This window comes from Stomoxys calcitrans, chromosome 2 (genome assembly GCF_963082655.1).
Source record: "Stomoxys calcitrans chromosome 2, idStoCalc2.1, whole genome shotgun sequence".
In the NCBI taxonomy this organism is placed as follows: Eukaryota; Metazoa; Arthropoda; class Insecta; order Diptera; family Muscidae; genus Stomoxys; species Stomoxys calcitrans.
Genome location: NC_081553.1, coordinates 45,411,106 through 45,433,785, shown reverse-complemented (window position 1 = coordinate 45,433,785; position 22,680 = coordinate 45,411,106). Strand labels below are relative to the sequence as shown.

Sequence of the window (22,680 nt, the reverse complement as noted above, 5' to 3'; positions counted from 1 at the left end):
GCAGCCTTGTCGAATCGTGAGAGCCCTTTTCTACTACTTAAGTCTAAGTTATGCTCTTCGATTATGGTATTAAATGGTGCTCATTCACTCCATTGAAAGATTTATTAACAAAGGAGAAAAAAAGGAAAAATTTACCGTTTTGTAAAAATCTTTGTTTGGTTTGCATATGGCGTTTGTTGTTGTACCTACATTTGCGTGCGGATGTAGGGAGCTTCGTCAAGCTCTTATAGGTGAGCAAGCTCGTTCCGGTCCATAGGACCAATCGCCGAGAAAAAGTATTGGCTATTGGTTATTTAAAGGTACCAACAGCAATTGCATTTACTCCGTATGTAGCATTCCACAATTTGCAAGTTGTGGTTGCGCCCAGTAGCTTCCACCTAAGCTTATCATAAAAACGATGATCGGCTCAAAGTTCCAGGCCGTGTGGTGCTCGTTGTTATCCCGTGTCATATGGTTTGACGTTATGACAAATTGTTTGACTATTCATGTATACCCCTACGTTATGGTGTAGCTTAACAACAAGGAAGTTGCCCCTTGTTGTGTGGTCACAAACTTCAACTTAGACCATTCTGATATGCAACCACAAAACGAAAGACTTTGCTTTACACTTGTCTTCATTCCTGCAAAGGACCTTGAAGTGATCGGTTGTAATTGAACTCTTGAAAATTTAATAAAAGTCACAAAACTAGTGATAAATATAAAACATTTAATTACTGGGTATGTAGTGGTAATGCCCACATTGACATTTAAATAATTCCCCTCAACTAATGGTTAAAATAAAAACAACTACAACAAAATTGTGAAAAGTTATTGACATTTTTTATTTAAAAGAGGGAAAATCAACAGATGTTTGTTGTTACTACTGCACAAAGCCCACCCCCATCATAATTACCACAGTGCACCCGACAACGACGACGAACGACATTGGCCTAAAGTGTAAATATTTCTCAGTATTCTGCCATTTGAATACTAAGTAGCGTAGGAATAATAAAGTCGTTGGTTATTCTTGTCCTTTTAGGTTTTTTTCCTTGCATGTTTGTTTGGCTGTGTATCTTGCGATGGAGAAAATGCGTCAGAGCAAGTGTTCTGTTGTCGTCATACAATGCTCCTTGATTTCGTTTTGGTAAACAACGAATTGATGTCGATGGGCATAAAAGGGTGGTGATGCAACAAAACAAAGCCCACCAACTATTTTTCCAAGTCACACGATATTAATGACAATAAACGGCCATACAGTCATTCATTCTACTGCTTAGTCGTTGTTGTTGAGAACGACGCATAGTACCCATAAACGCCGCATCTACGTACAAGGCATATAATAATCGTAGGGCTGCCAATCTTTAAAAAATTTTCTTCATTCGAAGAGTTTTTTGTTTTTAAAATTAAATAGATAAACCGAGTGATTAAAATTAACTACCTTTGACAGCAAACTGCGACCAGATATTTATATTAGGGACCTAGAATCTGATGGGTCGTCCCATCCCAAAGGCCTCCCAACGCACAATGGGATAGACAATGCAATTTTCTGAAAACGAAAATTCAGATTAATAAATTTGTAAGAAAAAGAAACGAATATAGATTTCTTTTTAATTTATTTTTTTGAATTTTGAAAATAAAAATTTACTAAAAAACACAAAAATTAATACTGCACGAAACTTTTTACAAAAATACTGATTTCGGATAAAGAATCAGAAACTAAATCATACATAAAAAAAATTTATCCGTAGATGCAAGTAAAAAAAAGAATTCGTTTGAATAAACGAAACTTTTGCCAAGTAAACTTCTTTTCTGAAAAACGTTGGACTTTGTTTTCGATTAAAGTACGATTTTTTTGCGATAAGTTCTTGTAAGAATTTGTGACAAATATAAAGTTTTTTCACCCTGACATTACCTTTCAATCTTGATATATAGAACATGTTATTCGAGGTTTGCTCTGATTTTTTTTTTTCTTTTTTTTTTATTAAAAAAAATTAAAAAAACCTTTTTCCTGAGCCAAAACGCTTTTATAACCCAAAAAATAGTTTCTTAATATTTTGTGAGCATTTAGAGAAGAAAAGTGGATTTTAATGACTTTGACAAAACCGCAAAGAAGTAGTAAGCTTATCGTCATATTTTTTTTAATATGGAAACCATCAAATGCAACAAACCTCTGAATAGGTTTCAAAAATCTCACTCGTAAAAATTTTAAGACAATTTTTTTTAATTTTTCAGCTACAAAAAAAACATTGCCGATTTCCGACAAGCCAATTTTCCACCAAATATGACCTTGTTATAAATTTTTTTACTAGTTTCTTTCGACCACTTTACGTCAATCCGAATTTCATTAGATTGCCTCTTTCCTAACTCGGGCTAAAATTTTTCGGGGATAGTTCCATTCTTGAGTATTCTTCTGCCCATTCGTCGTGAATGGGTTAAGTCAGTTTACCCATATCCGCCCATCCGTTCAACAATTAGTCGACATCACGATAGCATTCGAACGAATAAGAATCTCCGCAAGAAATTTTTTTCTAAAAAATTGTTTGAATTTAATTTTTTTTGTTGAAACATTTTTTACTATTTTGTCCGGGGTCGAGCAAATATAAATATTTGCTCAAATTACCCGACTCCGGGTAATATTTTTTGTCTCCAACTTCATCTCCGCAGCCCTGGTTGCAACATAATTCAAACTCAAATTTTAGAAATTATAAGTAGATCTCAGTTTATTTGGATTAATTTTGATGTTATGATACAAAATTACGTTAAAAGTCTTCCATTTCCGCAACTCCCATATGGTTTTGTATTATGATCTGCTGTATACGTTATGCTATAAATAAAAAAAATTTTTGTTGTTGTTTTCGCACATTTAAATACCTCCTTTGTGATGGATATTTCTTTATCGCGTAGTATGGCCTTAGAAATTACTGTTGTGTTTTCTTGTACCTGGCAGCCCTTTGTGTGTTGCTCTAATGATTTTTTTCATTGGCCATACCATAATTTTTTACCGGAATTTTAAAAATGTACACTTTCCGAGTTTAGGAGGCCACCGTAGCGCAGAGTTTAGCATGTCCGCCTATGACGCTGAATGCCTGGGTTCGAATCCTGGCGAGACCATCAGAAAAAAATTTCAGCCGTGGTTTTCCCCTCCTAATGCTGGCAATATTTGTGCGGTACTATGCCATGTAAAACTTCTCTCCAAAGAGGTGTCGCACTGTGGCACGCCGTTCGGACTCGGCTATAAAAAGGAGGCCCCTTATCATTGAGCTTCAACTTGAATCGGACTGCACTCACTGATATGTGAGAAGTTTGCCCCTGTTCCTTAGTGGAATGTTCATGGCAAAATTTGCAATTTTACACTTTCCGTCTACACTCGTCCAAGTTGCTCAATATACTGACTGCTCTTTGCACAGTCAAAACAAAAAGAAAAAATGTTGTGTGTGAGAATGTGTCTATACCAGTGCAAGCACACAATATCAATTATTTGCAAGCCTATAGGTCTACTCGGGATTATTTTCTTCTGTACGTACAAGGGAATATTTTTGCCAACCAGACCAGTGGTTGGCAAAAATATTCCCTAAAATACGCTAAAATACTCACACTTTCTCTCTAGTAGGAGAGACACAAAAGAATAATTATTGGTCCAGTACATGAATAATCATTTGCGGCTATCGAAGCACTTTTGCAACTAAAGAGTTTTTGTTTTACAACAAAAGGAAGGTCATCGAAGATGCTAAAGGATTTACGATAAACAAAGTTAGTTACGTTCAATAATACTACTTTTATGGCTATCGTTTGATATGTTGAAGCGAAACTTTACACGATTACAATAAAAGCAAAACTTCGTAATAAAAGTATTTTGTTTGTTGTAAAAATTTCCCAAACCTTATATTTTTTGCGTGCACCTAAATCGCAAAATACAAAGCCAGTCTCGTCCAAAATTTCGAAATAAAAAAATTAGAATACGAAAATTCCCGAAACCAGAGGGACATTTTAGACCCCAAGCAGGATTTTATTTTTAATTTTTAATAAAATTTATTGGATTTGAATTTTGAGCATTATCCTGCAAAAAATTGTGAAAGTCGAAACACAAATGAAAATTTGAAAGCCCGAATATTTTTTTAAAATGCCGAGGGGACCAACTGTAGGGGCGTCGATACCACCTTGGGCCTCAACACTGTGTTTTTGATCTTGTTAACACCTCGGCTTTAAACAAAATTTTAAAGAGTCTTCTCTACCCGTTCTCTAATTGTAATTTTTTTAACTATTTTTTTTTTATTCTATCCCACTGTGCAACACCTAGATTCGAAAGCAACGCCACAAAAACATAAATGACGACCAGGAATATGTGGTTCTCAATGTTCTATGAGAGTAGAATACGATTCTAATATTCAACCTAGCGCCTGGGGTTGCCCATTTTACAAAAAAAAAACCCATGGCGATATTTAAGGCGATCCGAATGCCATTGGACTCTATGGACTATATGAGAATCAAATTTCGGGGAAAGTTTTTCATAAATACGACCACATTCTCACAATCTCATCGTAATTTTATATTGCAAAATCTTCCAAAAAATTATATTTTGGTAAAATTTTTATAGCAATATTTTTTTTTTTTTTTTCATTATATAGAAATATTTTTTTTATGGCAACCCTGCTTACTAGTAATGAACTCAATTGCGTATGCCATTGCTGTTGCTGTTCTTATTGTTGTTGGTCAATTGCTACTGGGCCGACATTGATTTTGCACAGGCATTGTCCTTTTCATATCACCACGATGATGATAGAAATGTAATGACACGCAAAGCGCTTTACCCGAAAGGTGCTGCTATTTCTCCATCACCAATTTCCCTTCGCCGTCAGCTGAGTTTAGCTATTATTGGCGTATAATTTGTGTTCTTGTGAGAAATGAAATGTCGCGTCTAGTCCCTGTGTGTTGGTGGTTTGGTCAGGAAAGCGAGCTACTACTACTGCTGCCGCCTGCCACTTTTTCTCATGTCATAACCAGTCATATATTAAACACTAAATTGAACCAGTTGCATTTGAAATGACAATTACAACGGCTACGACGACGACGACGACAATGTGACAACAACGACACCGCAATAAAAAAAGTGGTACGCCACATTATCGATTGTTTATTAATGACGTTTTTTATATGAGAAATCACTTCATAACGACAACAACGGACGGTCATGGTAGTCATTCACTTTGTGACGCACTTCAGTTGCTACAAGAGACTTGGACACTTTGAACACAACGCTTTGAAAGAAAGTCGAGCCTTGACACCTTCTAATAAGAGTTAATTGAATTTCAAAGTACATACCACAAAAAAGGGTGCAATAGTGAAGTTGTTTAATACTGAAAGTGCAAGTGATGATGAACTTGAAAAAAGTCTTAAGGCTTAAAGAGTCATAATGTAAATTAAAGAGAACAAGAATGGTTAAAAAAATGTTTTAAATTTATTAAAAAAAAAAAACGTTATAGATCTGAAGGATTTTCTTAAATAATAAAGACTTCAATGAAAATTTTTAACAAGGTCTTAAATTTAAAATTTTTATAAATTAAGATTAAACGAAAAAGACAAGTAAAAGCGTGCTAAGTTCGGCCGGGCCGAATTTTATATACCTTCCATCATGGATCAAGTTCAAGTTTTTTAAATGACTTTTTCAAATTCATATGAGCTATATCAAGTTATTGACCGATATTGCCATGGCTGTTAGGAGTCATGGAAAAACATCACCTCCAAAATTTCAGTCAAATCGAATAATGATTGCGCCCTCTAGAGGCTTAAAAAAATCAAACTGGGAGATCGGTTTATATAGCAGTTATAACAGGTTATATACTGATTTAAATCATATATAGCAAAATTGTTGGAAGTCAAAATAAAACACTTCATGTAAAATTTCGGCCAAATCGGATAAGAATTGCGCCCTCTAGAAGCTCAAGAAGTCAACACCCAAGATCGGTTTATAAGACTGCTATATCAGGTTATCAACCTACTTAACACAGTTATTGGAAGTCATATTAAAACGACATATGCAAAATTTCAACCATATTGGATAAGAAATACGCCCTCTGGAAGCCCAGAAAGTCTAATCGGGAGATCGGTTTATATGGCGGTTATATCAGTTATGGACTGATTTGGACCATACTTGGCACAGATATTGGAAGTTATACCAAAACACTTCGAGACCCAAGGTCGGCTATATCAGGTTATCAACCGATTTAGGATATTGGACACAAAACACCGCGTGCAAAATTTCAGCCAAATATGATAGAAATTGCGTCCTCTAGAAGCTCAAGGAATCAAGACCCAAGATCAGTTTATATAGCAGCTATATCGAAACATTTACCGATTTGGCCCATTTACAATCCTTATTCCTTTTAGTTGTGTCCTATATTCTATAATTATAAAATTTTTTAAAAGTCAATTAAAAACGATTGAGTCAATTAATTTTTTAATTGAAAATGACAAAAATTTCAATTACAATCGCATTTTAAAAAGGTTCAGGTTCAATTAAAACAAGTAAAAAGGAAAGGCGTTAAGTTCGTCCGGGCCGAACTTTGGATACCCACCACCTCGGGTATATATGTAAACCACCTTTCATCAAAATCCGGTGAAAATTGCATACCTTATGTCCCATAGCAGTTATATCGAAATATGATCCGATTTGGACCAAATACTAATAAGTACAAGTCATTGTTCAATTGTGTATAACAAAATATTGGTCTTTCAAGTAGCTGTATCTGAAAATAAACCGATTTGAACCATGTAATACACGGATGTCGAAATGCTTAGCATAAGTCACTGTGTAAAATTTCAGTGAAATCGGATTATAAATGCGACTTTTATGGGACCAAGACTATAAATCGAGATATCGGTCTATATGGCAGATCTGGACCGATCTGGACCAAATTTAAAAAGAATGTCGAAGGGCCTAATATAACTCACCGTCCCAAATTTCGGCGTCATCGGACAATAAACGCGCCTTTTATTGCCCCAAAACCTTAGATCGACAGATCGGGCTATATGGCACCTATATCAAAATCTGAACCTATCTGTGCCATATTGCAGAAGTATGTCGAGGGGCTTAATTTAACCCACTGTCCCCAATTTTGGCCACATTGGACAATAAATGCGCCTTTTAAGGGCCCAAAACCTTTAATCGAGAGATTGGTCTATATGGCAGCTTTATCCAAATCTGGACCGATCTGAGCCAAATTGACGAAGGATGTCGAAGGGCCTAACATAACTTACTGTCCCAAATTTCAGCAAAGTCGGATAATAAATGTGGCTTTTATGGCTCTAAGACCCTAAATCGGTGGATCGGTCTATATGGCAGCTTTATCCAAATCTGGACCGATCTCGGCCAAATTGACGAAGGATGTCGAAGGGCCTAACATAACTCACTGTCCCAAATTCCAGCAAAATCGGATAATAAATGTGGCTTTTATGGGCCTAAGACTCTAAATCGGTGGATCGGTCTATATATGGCAAGATATAGTCCGATATAGCCCATCTTCGAACTTAACCTGCTTATGGACAAAAAAGAATCTGTGCAAAGTTTCAGCTCAATATCTCTATTTTTGAAGACTGTAGCGTGATTTCAACAGACAGACGGACAGACGGACGGACATGTCTAGATCGTCTTAGATTTTTTTGCTGATCAAGAATATATATACTTCATAGGGTCGGAAATGGATATTTCGATGTGTTGCAAACGGAATGACAAAATGAATATACCCCCATCCTTCGGTGGTGGGTATAAAAATGATTGAATCAATTATTTTTTTTAATTGAAAATGACAAAAATTTCAATCACAAAAGCATTTAAAAAAATTCAGGTTTAATTAAAAAAATTATTGAATCAATTAATTTTTAATTAAAAATCTGCTAAATTTCAATCGCGATCGTCATTGAAAAAAAATCATTCAAATAATTTTTTAATTGAAAACATTTTTTTTTTTTTCATTAAAGTTTTTAAATAAAATAATTTTCGTGAAATTTTTTGTGCATAGTTGATCTTCATCAAAGTTAGTTGAAATTTGGCAAGAAGGGCCATTAGGAGGCTTGAGTGTACACATTCGAACTTTATGGAACGTATGGCCTACCGTATGGCAGGGTGTCCTCGAACTAAAAATTCCCAATTTAACAAGATTGATTTCTCTGACATGATGAAGCGAATTCAAACTTAAATTTGGAACTTTTGTGTATTCAGAGACCTACAATAAAATTGTATCGCCAATAATTTTGTAAAAGATCCCTTCAGAAGATCAGTCAACACGTGAGCTAAGAAAATTATACTGTGTTTGGCATATACTGTGCCAATTGTGGGCTAGGTATAGATGAATGTAAAAAAATCTCTATATATCAAATGTGAGCACCTTTTATATAAAACTGACTAAATGAATGAGTCCATTCGTCCATTTTGGATAAATTCAAGCTTCAATTATTACCCTTTATAACTATTTTACCCACATACATACCTATGTTACACACATATAAATAATATTTGGGTTTGTTTTTCTTTTCAGAATCCAATAAACAGCAACTGCGCAACTGCTCTTGTTGCTCGATTCCATACCTTAACAAGTTTCTCTCGATTTTCTTTGTTGGTTTTGTGGAATTAAAAATATTTCGTTTTGGGCGGCAAATTGTCTTTACCAAACGTAAAACTGGGAAAAATTATGAACTTGTGTTCATCGGTGGGTGCTACAGCATCATCGACATCGTTAGAATCGGACGATCTACAGCAAGAGATAACAACAGCCTGCGGCGGCGGCGGAGGTGGTGGCGGTGGTAGCACATCCAACTCATCAGCCGGCGGCGGAGGTGGCGGAGCGGTAACCACCCTTACCACCCATTGTTTTGGTAATTTATCAGCACCCACATTACATTCAGCAGCATCATCGTCGTCATCATCGACACATCATCACCATCATCATCAGGGGAACAGTAGTTCGAACAACAACGAAATGCCACCAGAAACCAGACCCAAAATGGTGACTGTTAAGCACCCAGAATCGAATAAGCCCAAGCCGACAATGAAAAAGCCCAAGCCCATACAAGCAGATCAAGATGTTCTCAAAGCACTGCAGAGATGTAGAGATGAAGGTGGGATGCTACAAAGAAAATGTTTCATAACAATTTTTTTTATCAACTTTCCTTTACTATTTCAGGTATCAAACGCTTGGATTTAAGCAAATCTTCTATTACCGTCATACCGCCCAGTGTCAAGGACTGTGTACACTTAACGGAATTGTATTTGTATAGTAATAAAATTGGTCAATTGCCCCAGGAGATAGGTCATTTGGTGAATTTGAAAACCTTGGCCCTAAATGAGAACTCACTGACTTCGCTGCCCGATACGTTGCAGCATTGCAAACAACTGAAGGTGCTGGACTTGAGACATAACAAACTCGCCGAAATACCAGCAGTGATATACAAACTACGCTCCCTTACCACACTGTATTTGCGATTCAATCGCATTACAACAGTGGCCAATGATCTGCGTAACTTGACCAATCTGACTATGTTGAGTTTGAGAGAGAATAAAATACGCGTGCTGGGCGATTGCATAGGAGCTTTGGTCAATCTGACCACCTTAGATGTTAGTCATAATCATTTGGAACACTTGCCCGAGGACATCGGCAATTGTGTCAACTTAAGTGCTTTGGATTTACAACATAACGAGCTGCTGGACATTCCCGAGACCATAGGCAATCTTAAGAATCTGGTGCGTCTGGGTTTGCGCTACAATCGCCTGAGTTCCATACCGAACGCCTTGAAGAACTGCAAGTGTATGGATGAGTTCAATGTGGAGGGAAACAGCATTACACAACTGCCTGATGGTCTGCTGGCTTCGCTGAGTGCTCTGACCACTATCACTTTGTCACGCAATGCCTTCAGCAGTTATCCCACTGGAGGTCCTGCCCAGTTCACCAACGTCTATAGTATTAACTTGGAGCACAATCGCATCGATAAAATACCCTATGGCATATTCTCGCGGGCCAAGGGTCTCACCAAACTGAACATGAAGGAGAATGTACTGACAGCCCTGCCCTTGGATGTGGGCACTTGGATCAATATGGTCGAACTGAATTTGGCCACCAATGCTTTGCAAAAGCTGCCCGATGACATTATGAATTTGCAAAATCTCGAAATACTGATACTGTCCAATAATATGCTCAAAAAGATACCCAATACCATAGGGCAATTGCGTAAATTACGCATTCTAGATCTGGAGGAGAATCGCATTGAAGTGTTGCCAAATGAAATAGGACTGCTGCATGAATTGCAAAAGCTCATACTGCAGACAAATCAAATGTCCATGTTGCCGCGCAGCATAGGCCATCTGACAAATTTGACCCATTTGTCGGTGAGCGAGAACAATCTACAATTTCTACCCGAGGAGATTGGCTCCCTGGAGAACTTGGAAAATCTCTACATCAATCAAAATCCCTGTCTGGAGAAGTTGCCCTATGAGTTGGCTTTGTGTACAAATTTGAAATATCTCAACATTGACAAGTGTCCCCTGAGCACCATACCGCCCGAGATACAGGGTGGTGGCCCATCGCTGGTATTACAATGGCTAAAAATGCATTCTCCCTATAGGCAGATGTGAGTGGACGGTGAGTTACGTACATATTACGTAGGCAATCCCTATTATTATCACCACCATCACCATCATCATGAACAAGGAATAGCACACCAGCAACAGGAACAGGAGAACTAACAGAGAACAAGAACAAAATGTGTAATAACATGAAAACTAAAAGCCAGAACGAGAAAAATCTCTAATCATATCGAATAGGAAAGCCAAAAAATTTCCTTGATTGTCGAAAAAAGCCAACAAACAAACAGACAGACAGCCAACATGTAGATTTCTTTCCTTCTTGCTTGTTTTGTGGATTTTAAGATGACTATTCCATTTGTGACGATCAAACTAATAATCAAGAAAGTTAAATCAAAACAAAAACCAACAACCAGAAAAAAACTACTAAATCCACATTGAACTCCCTGCTTGGGGAGATTAGAGATCGTGTAAAAAGTATATATAAATACATTGTACTTTAAAGCTTTAATTTATACAAAAAAGAGAAAAAAACAAAAAGCCAAATCCAGCTTCATCATTTACTACCCACATACCACAGAGAAACACTACCAAGCTGATCACAAGCCAATAATTGGGAAAGCTTACTCTTAATTTCTTTCCCAACAACACATCGATAGCAGAAAACCCAACAATCACATCACAAAAGAGGACAGCAAAATTCAAATGAACTTCAAAGTCGTTGTATTCAAGGTAAGATGCAACATATTTTATTTTAACCGTCATACGAAACTTGGTCAAACTTCTCTTTAAGGACACTTAGTTAACTTCTCTCATCTCTCATCTAATTAATATTAATGGGCCAAGGTCCAGTAATAATGGGTCCTTTTAGGTAATCGCCAATACCCGGGCCATACCCCGGTACTGTATGTACAACAACGGAAGTATAACATTTGTTCCCGCCTTACGAGGTCTGAATCTTAATTACGAGGGCGATTCGGAAACTTCTTAGCCTATTAATGAAAGAGAATAGTTAGTTTCTCAAAAATATTTTTATTCCCTTCACCATAGGATGGGGGTATACTAATTTCGTCATTCTGTTTGTAACACCTCGAAATAGGCGTCTAAGACCCTATAAAGTATATATATTCTTGATCGTCATGATATTTTAAGTCGATCTAGCCATGTCCGTCCATCTGTCTGTCGAAAGCTCGCTAACTTTCGAAGGAGTAAAGCTAGGCGCTTGAAATTTTGCACAAATACATTTTATTAGTGAAGATCGGTTGGGATTTTAAATGGACCGAATCAGTCCATGCCCTATAAACCGGTCTTGAGTCTTGACTCCTTGAGCCTCTAGAGGGCGCAATTCTCATCCGATTTGACTGAAATTTTGGACGTAGTGTTTTGGTATAACTTCCAACAACTGTGCTAATCGGTTCATAATCTGGTATAGCTGCCATTGGATCTTGACTTCTTGAGCCAATAGATGGCTCACTTCTCATCCGATTTGGCTGAAATTTTGCATGAGGTGTTTTGTTATGACTTCTAGTAACAGTGCCTAGTATGGAGCAAATCGGTACATAACCTGATATAGCTGCCATATAAACCGATCTGGGATCTTGACTTCTTGAGCCTCTAGAGGGCCCAATTCTGTACAACGGCTTCTTTCATGACCTTCAACACACGTGTCTAATATAGTCTGAATCGATCAATAGCTTGATACAGCTCCCACATAAACCGAAAAGAACTCGACAAATGCGATCCATGGTGGAGTGTATGTAAGACTCAGCCCGTCCGAACTTAGCACGCTTCTAGTTGTAATTTTTCAATATAATCTCCTGAAATTTCAATACACTTAGTCCAACGCTTATCTAGCAATTCTATCCCTTGATTAATATTAGTTATCCTCAAGGTCTTCAAATAGTGATTTGCAACTGTAAGTGCATCTTCATCCAGCTTAAGTCCATTGTTTCAAGTCTCTAGAGTATATGAAACGACGCTTAAAATCCATTTTATTTCGCTCAAAACGACCTAAACAAGCTTGAGAAATGTTCATTCTCATGCGTTTTTGGGTCGACTCTTAACAAATGTGCCACCCATCTTGCAGAAAGCTTGTTCATCTATAGTTCTTCATGCAAAATTAAATGGACTCGATAATTTGAGATGCCAATGATATTAGCTATTTCACGCACTATTATTCGTCGATCATTTGACACCATATCACGCACTTTGGCTACAATTTCTGTTGTTGTTGTTGCTGTTTTTGGACGTCCACCACGTGGTTCATCTTCAATGCTTGTACGGCCACGTTTAAATTCAGCAACCCAATTTTTCACTGTTGCATATGAAGGAGCACTTTCACCTAACACATTCACCATATCATTATGAATTTCTTGCCCCGATAAACCATTTTTAATGTAAATATTTATTGACATCACGCATTTCTAATTTTTCCATTGTAAAAAATCGCGGATGCTTCTTTTGTGAACACCTGTTTCTATATGCAGGAGTTGCCAGATCGAAACGAAATTTAACATGTGTTCATAGCAGAGATGGAAGTTTCCAAAACACTTAACTTTTTTCTGTTTATACCGCGCTTTTTGTGCTAGGCAAAGAAGTTTCCGAACCGCCCTCGTAAGTACGCACATACTGCGCATAACAATTTCCATCAGCTTTAAGATTAACTCCACACAACAGAATCAGCCGCATCACCCAAGGCCCATGCAATGATATCAGCTAAGACCCGTGCGAGACAACGATAACATCTGTGTAATGAGTGAACCCGGTGTTACCACATGATGAAAGGCAAAAATTAATCAGGTCTCGCAATGTCTGAAACTGTTCTGGCACGCGACATCCTCACCTCTATCACTAAGTCAAGCACAACAACCACCAAGTGACGTCCATGGTTCTATCTGCTCCATTGCGGTCAAATGTAATAGCTGCAATGGCTGGTGTCACATCAGCAAGAGGAATAACAACTCAAACAGCATCGTCCATATGATGGGGATGATCCAATCAGATCAGAGGAAAAAAAAGAGCTGAAAGCCATCATTGTCAGATGATGTCCGTCCACTACGCAACCTTTTCAACCTTGCTTACAGTGTGGGAGTTTTCCCAGCGCATTGGAAGATTGCGAACGTTTAGCCCATCCCAAAAAAAGGTAGGGCGAAAAACACTGCGAATTACCGGCCAATTGCGATATGCTCCGCGCTCTCCAAGGTTATGGTTAACCATCATCTTGTGAGATACTTAGAGTCCAAAAGCCTTCTTAGCGATAAACAGTATGGGTTCCGCAGAAATCGCTCTACGGGAGATCTAATGGCATTTATGTCGGAACGTTGGAGTAGCTCTATCCACCAGTTTGGTGAGAGTAAGGTCGTGGCTCTGGATATCTCCAAGGCATTTGATAGGGTCTGGTACGGTGCAGTGTTATAAAAGCTTGTCGCTTTTGGAGCCGGTAATAACTTCGTTTGATTTATATCGAACTTTCTCAGAGATTGCACTATACGAGTTCTTGTAGATGGGTTCTTATCCGATGAGTATACATTGACCGCAGGTGTGCCACAAGGCTCTGTCCTTACCCCTTCTCTTTTTCTTATATTCATTGACGGTCTATTGGGTCAGACTTCGAATCCAGTCTACTCATTTGACGATGACAGTAGTCTGTGTCATTCATATTCATTCAACCATAGGCCCAGTCCTCAAGAAATTGTGGTCAGGAGGCGTATTATGGATGAGACGCTCTCCCAGGATTTGTTGGCCATTTCCGAGTGGGGAAGAATGAACAGAGTAGAGTTTAACGCAAAGAAGACGCTCTTTCTTATCTCACAAGCGATTCACTGACCCACTACAATTGTCGATATCTATCGACGGTATAGATATTGAGCAGTCAGATGCTCTTGATGTTCTGGGAATGAAGATACAATGTAATGTCCGTTGGTCAAAACACGTATTCGAAGTGTCGAAAAAAGCATTAAAGAGTTTGGACTTTCTTAAGCGGTGATCTTTCCAATACTATTACTACCTACATCAGGCGGAGGATGAAATATAAGTCATATTTATGGGCAGGAGCTCCAAAATCATCCTTGGAACTACTTGACCGGGTTCAACGGAGAGCTATAATGTTGATTGGAGACAGTAGAGTATCCAACTCTATAGCTTCTTTGAACATTGTCGGAATGTGGATAGCGTTGTACTGCTCTATCGTTACTTTCAAGGCATGTGTTCCAGGGATATTCATCTTCTTAACCCTGACGTTAGGATGTTCACCAGGAATACAAGAATTGCCAGGAACTCATAGCCGTTTGTAATTGATGGGCCAGTCGACCAAACCATTCGTATGTGGAATCGACTTCCGGCTAATTTCTTTCCCAACCACATTGACGTTCAGAAATTTACGACGAATATCAATAAACACTACTCCCTCTTTTCCCCCCTCCAATCCTTAAATTTCCTAATTGCCAACACAACCTTCTTTCTTTCTTTAATTGGCTATGGCAGAACATTTGTTCCATTAGTCGAACGTAAAGTAGCGTTCCATGCGCCTCCATCTTCTGCGCTCACTCCAAAATCTCTGACACCAAATTTCGAGGTGTCTCCCACCACTTGATCTTTCCATTGGGCTTTTGGTCTTCCCGGTTTGTGTGTACCACCGTGTTTGCCTTCAAAAGGCTTCTTCGCTGGACCTTCTTCAGACACTCTGACAACATGACCTAGTCAACCGTTGTATTTTGATGCGTGTAACTATGCTATCGTCGTTATACAGATCGATCCATTTACTGCCAGACCCATTTTCACTGACTCTCTTTCGATTCTTTCAAAGGCAGTAGTTACTACTTCCGGTGATCGACCTATGATGTCGATGTCGTCGGCATAGGCGAGTAGCATGTGTTCTCTTGTTATTAGCGTGGCATATCTTTTCACATCTGCGTCTCGTATAATCTTCTCCAACAGGATATTAAAGAGATCACACGAAAGGCTGTCACATTGTCTGAAAGCTCGTTTGGTATTAAATGGTTCGGAGAGATTCTTTCCTATTCTTACTGAGAAACGCGTATCAGCAAGTGTCATCCTGCAGAGTCTTATTAATTTTGCAGGGATACCAAACTCAGACATGGCTTGAAATACCTTTGAACGTAAAGGGGTATGAAAGCCGCTTTGTAGTCAACAATGAGATGGTAGGTGTTGATTTGTCCTTCTTGGGTCTTTTCCAGGATGGATTTACCAGGTCTAATCTGATAGGGCCCAATTATCTCATTGACTTTAGGCTTTAATTATTCACACAGTACCCTCGAGAGTATCTTGTATGCGATGGGGAGGTTCCAATCATCGGGTATGCGTTCTTCTAGCCAGATAAGCTGATGCATACGCCTTATCAGCGTGTCGCCTCTGGTCTTAAATAGTTCAGCGGTCAACCCGTCGACTCCTGCTGCCTTGTTGTTCTTTAGTCGGCTCACTGCTACTTGGACCTCATTCTGACTAGGAAGTAAACATTCTATACCACCATCATTGATTGGTTCTGCGGTATCCTCTTCGCCGCCAACATCGGACACTAGCGGTTGGCTAAAATGTTCTTTCCATGTCCTCAGCATGTTATCTGTATCAGCTACCAGATTTCCTTCTTTGTCTCTGCAGGAGGGTGTGCCTGCACCAAAGCCATCGGTTTGATGTTTAATTGTTTGGTAGAATTTCCGGACTTCATTCTGACTCCTGTACATCTCAATTCGCTCACACTCATGTCTTTCCATTTCCTTTTCCTTTTTGCCGAATAGACGTTTCTCCTCCCCCCCTTTTCTACCGATACCTCTCCTTCATCTGGCGGGTTGCTACTGATTGCAGGGTTGCACTATATGCCGCATTCTTGGCTTCAGTAGCATCTCGACACTCTTGGTCGTACCATTGGTTTCTTGGAGGAGGCTTCCGGTACCCAAGTACGGATTTCGCGGCATTTTACATGGAGTGGGCAAGAGTTTGCCACTGCGCCATTACATCACACTATTACAACAACAACCTGCGTTAATTCGTTACGTGAAATAAAAACAAGAACAAAACAACATACCTTAGATAAGGGTGTCAGTAGGTTCACAATTTTCGCTTCCTAGGGAACGTCAAGGACATCAGTACTTCGATGAAAATGCATGTTACTATATACTCTTCAACAATGTCATACGCTTATAAGAATTCCTTTTTATTTCATTTGTCCAACGTTTCGTCAATTTTTGTTGACATCTTCAGGGGATACGTCTATTTTAATACAACATTACATTTATTTCAAATCTTCATGAAAATATAATTAAATTACAATAGAATATAATCACATGAATTTTTTCGTCAAAAGCACATTCATGAACAACACGACATTAATTATATTGGAGACAATTTAAATTTTAATATCAGTGATCTTTATATTGCAACACGTTAACTTATACTAATATTGTTGTAATCCTCTTTCAAGTTCATCGTCCTATCTATTTTTTGTTGTATTCTTAAACTTTCTAAAGTTTATCTCTTTCTTTCTTTGTTTTCTTTATCTAATATTTTGACATGTTCTAAGTCTGCCCTATGTTCACTTTTCGAAATATGTTGGGCCAAATCTGTTTTCTGTGTTACTTTTTCAATGTCAGCTCTGTGTTATCCCATTCTTGTTTTCAGCGTTCGTTTTGTTGTTCCTACATATACTAAGTCACAGCTTTGTTCGTCAGTTCTCTTACATTCTATTTCGTAAACAACATTGTTTTGTTGTTGTTTGTCGGTTGGAGAATATTTTGTTGTTTGTTTGATTCGCTCTGCATGCATATCTTATGTTGTTTGTTTTGTTCATTAAAGCTCTTAAGCTTTTGTTATCTGTTAATCCAGGGATGTATTTGAAGCTAAAATATCGTTTGCAGTTGTAGCTGTGTGTCCCGTGATATCTCTAAGTCGCATACAAGCCAGAGTTTCCCCATGATTTGTACAATTTTTGTTTCGAAAACTCAACCATTTCTAGTCACCTCACTAAAATTTATATTAATTTCCAAAATTTCTTTCTGTTTTTATTGCAGTTAAAAGACTTTGAACAAGTCCTGCTGGTGATGCTGCCGTCATGATTTTATTTTTTACCATATGTATTTCAATGCAATCATCAATAAGAGTAAATCCTATGCTCATCCCAAAAAAAAAACAGTGTCCAAGAGATTATTACACTTAAAACAAATAAACCGATAGACAGACCGACATTATCAATAAATTTCCACACATTTTAAGGCCAATAATGAAGGTAATAAGAAACAAAAACAAACATTTATTATTTAAATCTAGTCATATTTAATTAAAATGAGATTATATACTTTGTGTTTTTGAAAGAAAGGTTCTATTTTTAGAGACTATTTTATTTTTATTGTCTAAAAACAACAACAAAAACATACATAAAAGCTTTAAATATTTATAAACACTAAATTCATTTCATTGATCATTACCTTTAAATGTTTAAGTTGAAAATCATATAAATATATATTTTTTGTAAAAGAATATTTAAAATACATAGAAAAACAACAATATTATTTAAAGAAAAAACTCGCGCCAAGGAATTGTTAAAACAAAAAAATTATTAAATTTAATATACATACATTTAGATTAAAAGCAAAAAATAAAACATTAAATAATTATAATAATAATAATTTAAAGTAGACATTACGATACAACTTGTTAGTTATATTTGTATGTAAAAATGATCACTCATACAAAAAACACACAAACATTTAGGTGAATGAGACAATTCGACGATGAAACCGTTTGTTATATTTGTTTACTAGCTGAACTGTGTCCGCTCCGCTGCACCTTCTTTAACACTCTCATATCTTTTTAAGGTGGCGACACTTCGCCCTGAATGCGGATATCGAATTCGTGCCATTGTAGCCTATGAAGCTGAACGCGAAAACATCGAACAAAGCGGTGTTTATTCCCTCTTAATGTTGGCGACATTTGCGAGGTACAATGCCATGCATAGTCATTTAAAAAATTTTCCCCAAAAAGGTGTAGCACTGCGGGACGCCGTTCGGACTCGGCAATAAAAAAAGGTCCCTTATCATTGAGTTTAAACTTGAATCGGAAAGCAATCATTGATGTGTGGGAATTTGCCACTTCTCGGTTCCTGGTGGTAATGTTCTTCTTTAGGGCAATGTTCTCATTAGGGGAGGGATGGCACCGCAGACATTTCGACCCAAATATGGATATCAAATTCATGCAGCACTTCTAAATCCCTTTTAATTTGCGACCCATATTGCCATGGCCGGTAAATATGAACCGTTTGGAGGATGTTTTAGGGCTGGGGCGGCCACCGGCACTTTGCAATAAAAGTAGATATGAAATTCGTTCTTTATTCCTAACGGAAATGAAGTTCAGTTTAGGGGTTGCTTTAGGGCTTGCCCCAAAACACTTGGCTCCAAAATTTGACATCTAATTCGTTTTCTACTCTCAAATACCTTTAATTTGAGTTCCATATTGTCATAATGGTTCAAATAACCCATTTGACGTTTCTTTAGAAGGAAAAGCGCCACCTAGACTTGAACGCAAATTTTAATGTCATATTCGTAATCTACTCCCTAATACCTTTGATTTAAGTCCCATATAGCCGTGGTCGGCTAATATGCCCATTTGGGGTATTTGTGGGTGGGCGACCTCCCATTACTTGGACCTAATGTTCTATGTCATATTTGTAATCTGCTGCCGCTCCGCTCCCTTCTGTTATCAAATAATTATGAAATCTATTCCTATTTCCTGACCGTATTCGTAATCTACACCAGAATACCTCTCATTTGAGTCCCATATTGTCATGATTGTCAAAAAAACCTATTTTAAGGGGTTTTGGGGCTGGGGCGGCCTCCCAGGTACTTGAACCCAAATTTGATTACGAAATTCGTACTCTACTCTTGAACACCTTTCATTTGTAACTGTCCCGATCGGTCCACTTTTATTTTTGGGTAGTGCTTTTTACTTGTCATCAAGCTGATCGTAGTTTTGTCAACACACACAAAGAAATGTGTGTGCACGTGTGTATACATGTGCGTACATGAGCAGAGAATATGCGAGAAAGAAGATAAGAACAAAGAGAATGCAAAAATCTGTCATCTTAATACCGTCAAACCTGGCCAGCTGTTAAACCTATCCGAATATAAAGAAGGATTTGGTAGAAAGATTAACTATTTGGAATACTTCCAATAAATCATAGGGCTTAATTTTTTTTCGTTGTGGGCTTTCCGAATGTTAAACATTGTACCCCAACGCAACATCGTACCCGAACTAAACCCAACAATTGATGGCTAAACATGTCACAGGGATTGTTGTTGTAGCCACATATGCACTCTCGTTCTGGTCTATACGATCGATCGCCGCGAGAACATGATGGTCATTGGTTATTTAATGGCGCCAATATCTCGCCTTGTCGTAGCGAGCATCATAGGCTATACGACCGATCGCCGCGAGAACATGATGGCCATTGGTTATTAAATAGCGCCAATATCTCGCCTTGTCGTAGCGAGCATCATAGCCACTCAGTATTTAAGCGTATTTAAGCAAGTGACGGTGCCACCGACCTCTCACTCACTGAGACTCTCCACTCTATACCGCTAATTGTCCGCGACTGCAGTTACAGCTTTTCCTTATGAAGTTCCATACTCTGTATGCGCCCGCCACCTGTGGACGCACCCGGTAGCTTCCAGCCAAGCTTCTCGTGATAGCAAAGAATACCACACAGATTGAAGCTCAAAGTTCCAGCCTGTGTAATGCTCACACTTACCCCGTGCCGGGATCGTTATATTTTGTTATCAGTTTTGAGGCAATGGTTTTAAATGCTTTGAAAGGCGGGCTCTGACATTATATCTTCAAAACTCTCAGCTTAGTTCTTTTTTTTACTCTTTCCTTTCGGTCCTTGAAATCATTATGCGAATATAGCGCTACAGTTGCTTTCACATCTTCATAAGAAAAGTTATGATTTAGAACCAAAGTTATATTTTGTCAATTTTCCTTCTTAATAATCTTCAGTTTTGTCTAGGGGGAATGGAAAACTGAAACCAGCAATAAACTTGATTATCCTCTGTGGTCCTTGCCCCCCCATTTTATGAGACCGTACGAACTGTTATATCGTCAGGTTTTTATTATTGTAGCAGTGTGTTGTATACTGAGGCGGCAGACCTTGCCGATGAAAGACTTCATTGGGTCAATCGGATAGGCCATGGGATAGGAACATAGCAATGCCATCCGTCGTACTGATATTTACAAAAGTACCATTTGGTACCGATTACTTGGTTAGGTGTTTGTGCATAATGGCAAGGGGCGGATTAATATCCGCACCCTCTTTTCAACCTAACCTAAACATTTGGTTTTCATCAAAGTAGGAAACGAAAAGTCTTTACACACATACATACATCTACTCATACACGTATTATGCATACATATAAAAAAACAACTTGTAGATGTTTATATGTTATATGTGTTAAACAAAAACAAGTAAGAAATCATAATAAAAATAATAAAAGTTTCAAACTAAATAGAATAAACAAAAAAAGTATATAAATACATATATATATATATATGATAATTTTTTATGTTTAGAAAATAGAATATATTTTAGTAATTAAATTAAAAGCTAAAAAAAAATATACTAACAATGTATTATGAAAAAAATAAATCACACATATATACAATTTATAATTTTTTCAATCTTTATCAATTTCAAACATTGAAAGTAGAATGATATGATGTAACATGGATGTCAGAGACCCACATACATCTATATCGTCTTCTAAAATTTATGTATTTCCGTTTTCTTTAGCTTTATATATATATATATAAACTAAATTTTAAGTTCTATATTTATTTAAATTAAATGTTTTTTTTTTAAATCAACTTTTCCTTAGTTTTTTTAAAGTTTTAATTTCGATTTTTTGCTTGCAATTGTTTTTGCATACATATAGATTTTTATTGGGATTTCAAGTACAGCGAACTTCTGAGTTTTCCCCAAAAACACGGACTGTAAACTCTGCCACAAATTTGGATGTCAGATTCGTACCCCAATTCCAATTATCTTTCATTTGGCACCCATATTGTACTAATCAGTCTACATGTCTCGTTCAGGGGGTTTTTAGGTATGAGCAATTGTCCAGCACTCTCCCAAAAATTATTGCCAGATTAATACTCTACTGCCAAACACTCATCAATTGAAACCCACATTGTCTCTATTGACCTACATTACAGTTGTGGGATATTTTGGGAATTGTCGGCCCCAGACACCTGACCTCAAATTTGGATTTCAGATTCCTGCACTTCTCCCACAAACTTCTTTTGAGGCCCATATTGTTTGGACCTACAGTCCGTTTTGGGACCTTTCGCTGGGACTTCTCGATACTGTTGGACATCACATTCATTCTCTTCTCCCAAATACCTTTCATTTAAGTCCCATATTGCCCCGATCGATCCACAGGTCCGGTTTAGAGCCCCTTCGGGAGTGGGGTTTTCAAGTTTCATATCGACCTCTACCCCCAAAGACCTTTAATATGAAGCAAATACTGTCATGATCGCCTGCTGCTTTGTAGTTCTTTAGCCTGTATTTAAGGCGTTCTCCCAGAGACTGGGCACCGAATTTTGATATCAGCTTCCCTCTGTTCTACCAAAAACTTCATTAGAGTCCCATATTGTCCAGATCAACCCACATATCTGGTTGGAGGTCCTTTCAGTGGTGTGGCCGCCACCAAGCTTGGTGCGAAATGTGAATACCATATTCGTATCCTCTCTCAAAGACCTTTAATTAGAATCCCAAATTGTTCTGATCGAACCACATGGCCGTTTTGGGGATTCTGTCGAAGGTGGAGCGGCCCCCAGACACTAGCCTCAAATTTGGATATCCGATTTCTAATCATTCTTCTACCAAAGACTTATTTTGGCCCCATATTGGCCCGATCGACTCCATCCAGATACTTGGCGCCAAAATTGGTTATTAGTTTGGTTTTTGACTCCCAAATAATTCATTTGAGTCCCATATTGTCCCGATCGAACCACGGGTCTGTTTGGGGGTCTTTTCGTCGGGGTGTGACGGTCCCCAGACACTTGGTGCCAAATTGGAATATCAGATTGGTACTCTACTCCTCCTTTCATTAGACACTTATGATCGTATCAGA

General features: G+C 37.9%; 2 protein-coding genes across 2 annotated transcripts in view; one reads left to right on the top strand and one right to left on the bottom strand.

The window, feature by feature from the left end:
- LOC106089867 (leucine-rich repeat protein soc-2 homolog) overlaps positions 1 to 22,165 on the top strand; it is a 32,723-nt gene extending 10,558 nt beyond the window's left edge. Inside the window, exons 2-4 of the mRNA XM_059362177.1 lie at positions 8,511 to 9,090; positions 9,156 to 11,281; positions 17,572 to 22,165. Of these exons, the coding sequence (XP_059218160.1) occupies positions 8,664 to 9,090; positions 9,156 to 10,600 (1,872 nt within the window). The 5' untranslated portion in view covers positions 8,511 to 8,663 and the 3' untranslated portion in view covers positions 10,601 to 11,281; positions 17,572 to 22,165. The remainder of the gene's footprint in view (positions 1 to 8,510; positions 9,091 to 9,155; positions 11,282 to 17,571) is intronic.
- Positions 12,649 to 12,963, bottom strand: LOC131994652 (protein GVQW3-like). The gene has a single exon (XM_059361430.1). It carries the CDS (start codon positions 12,961 to 12,963, stop codon positions 12,649 to 12,651), a length of 315 nt encoding a protein of 104 aa, XP_059217413.1.
- Positions 22,166 to 22,680: the final 515 nt, after the last annotated feature.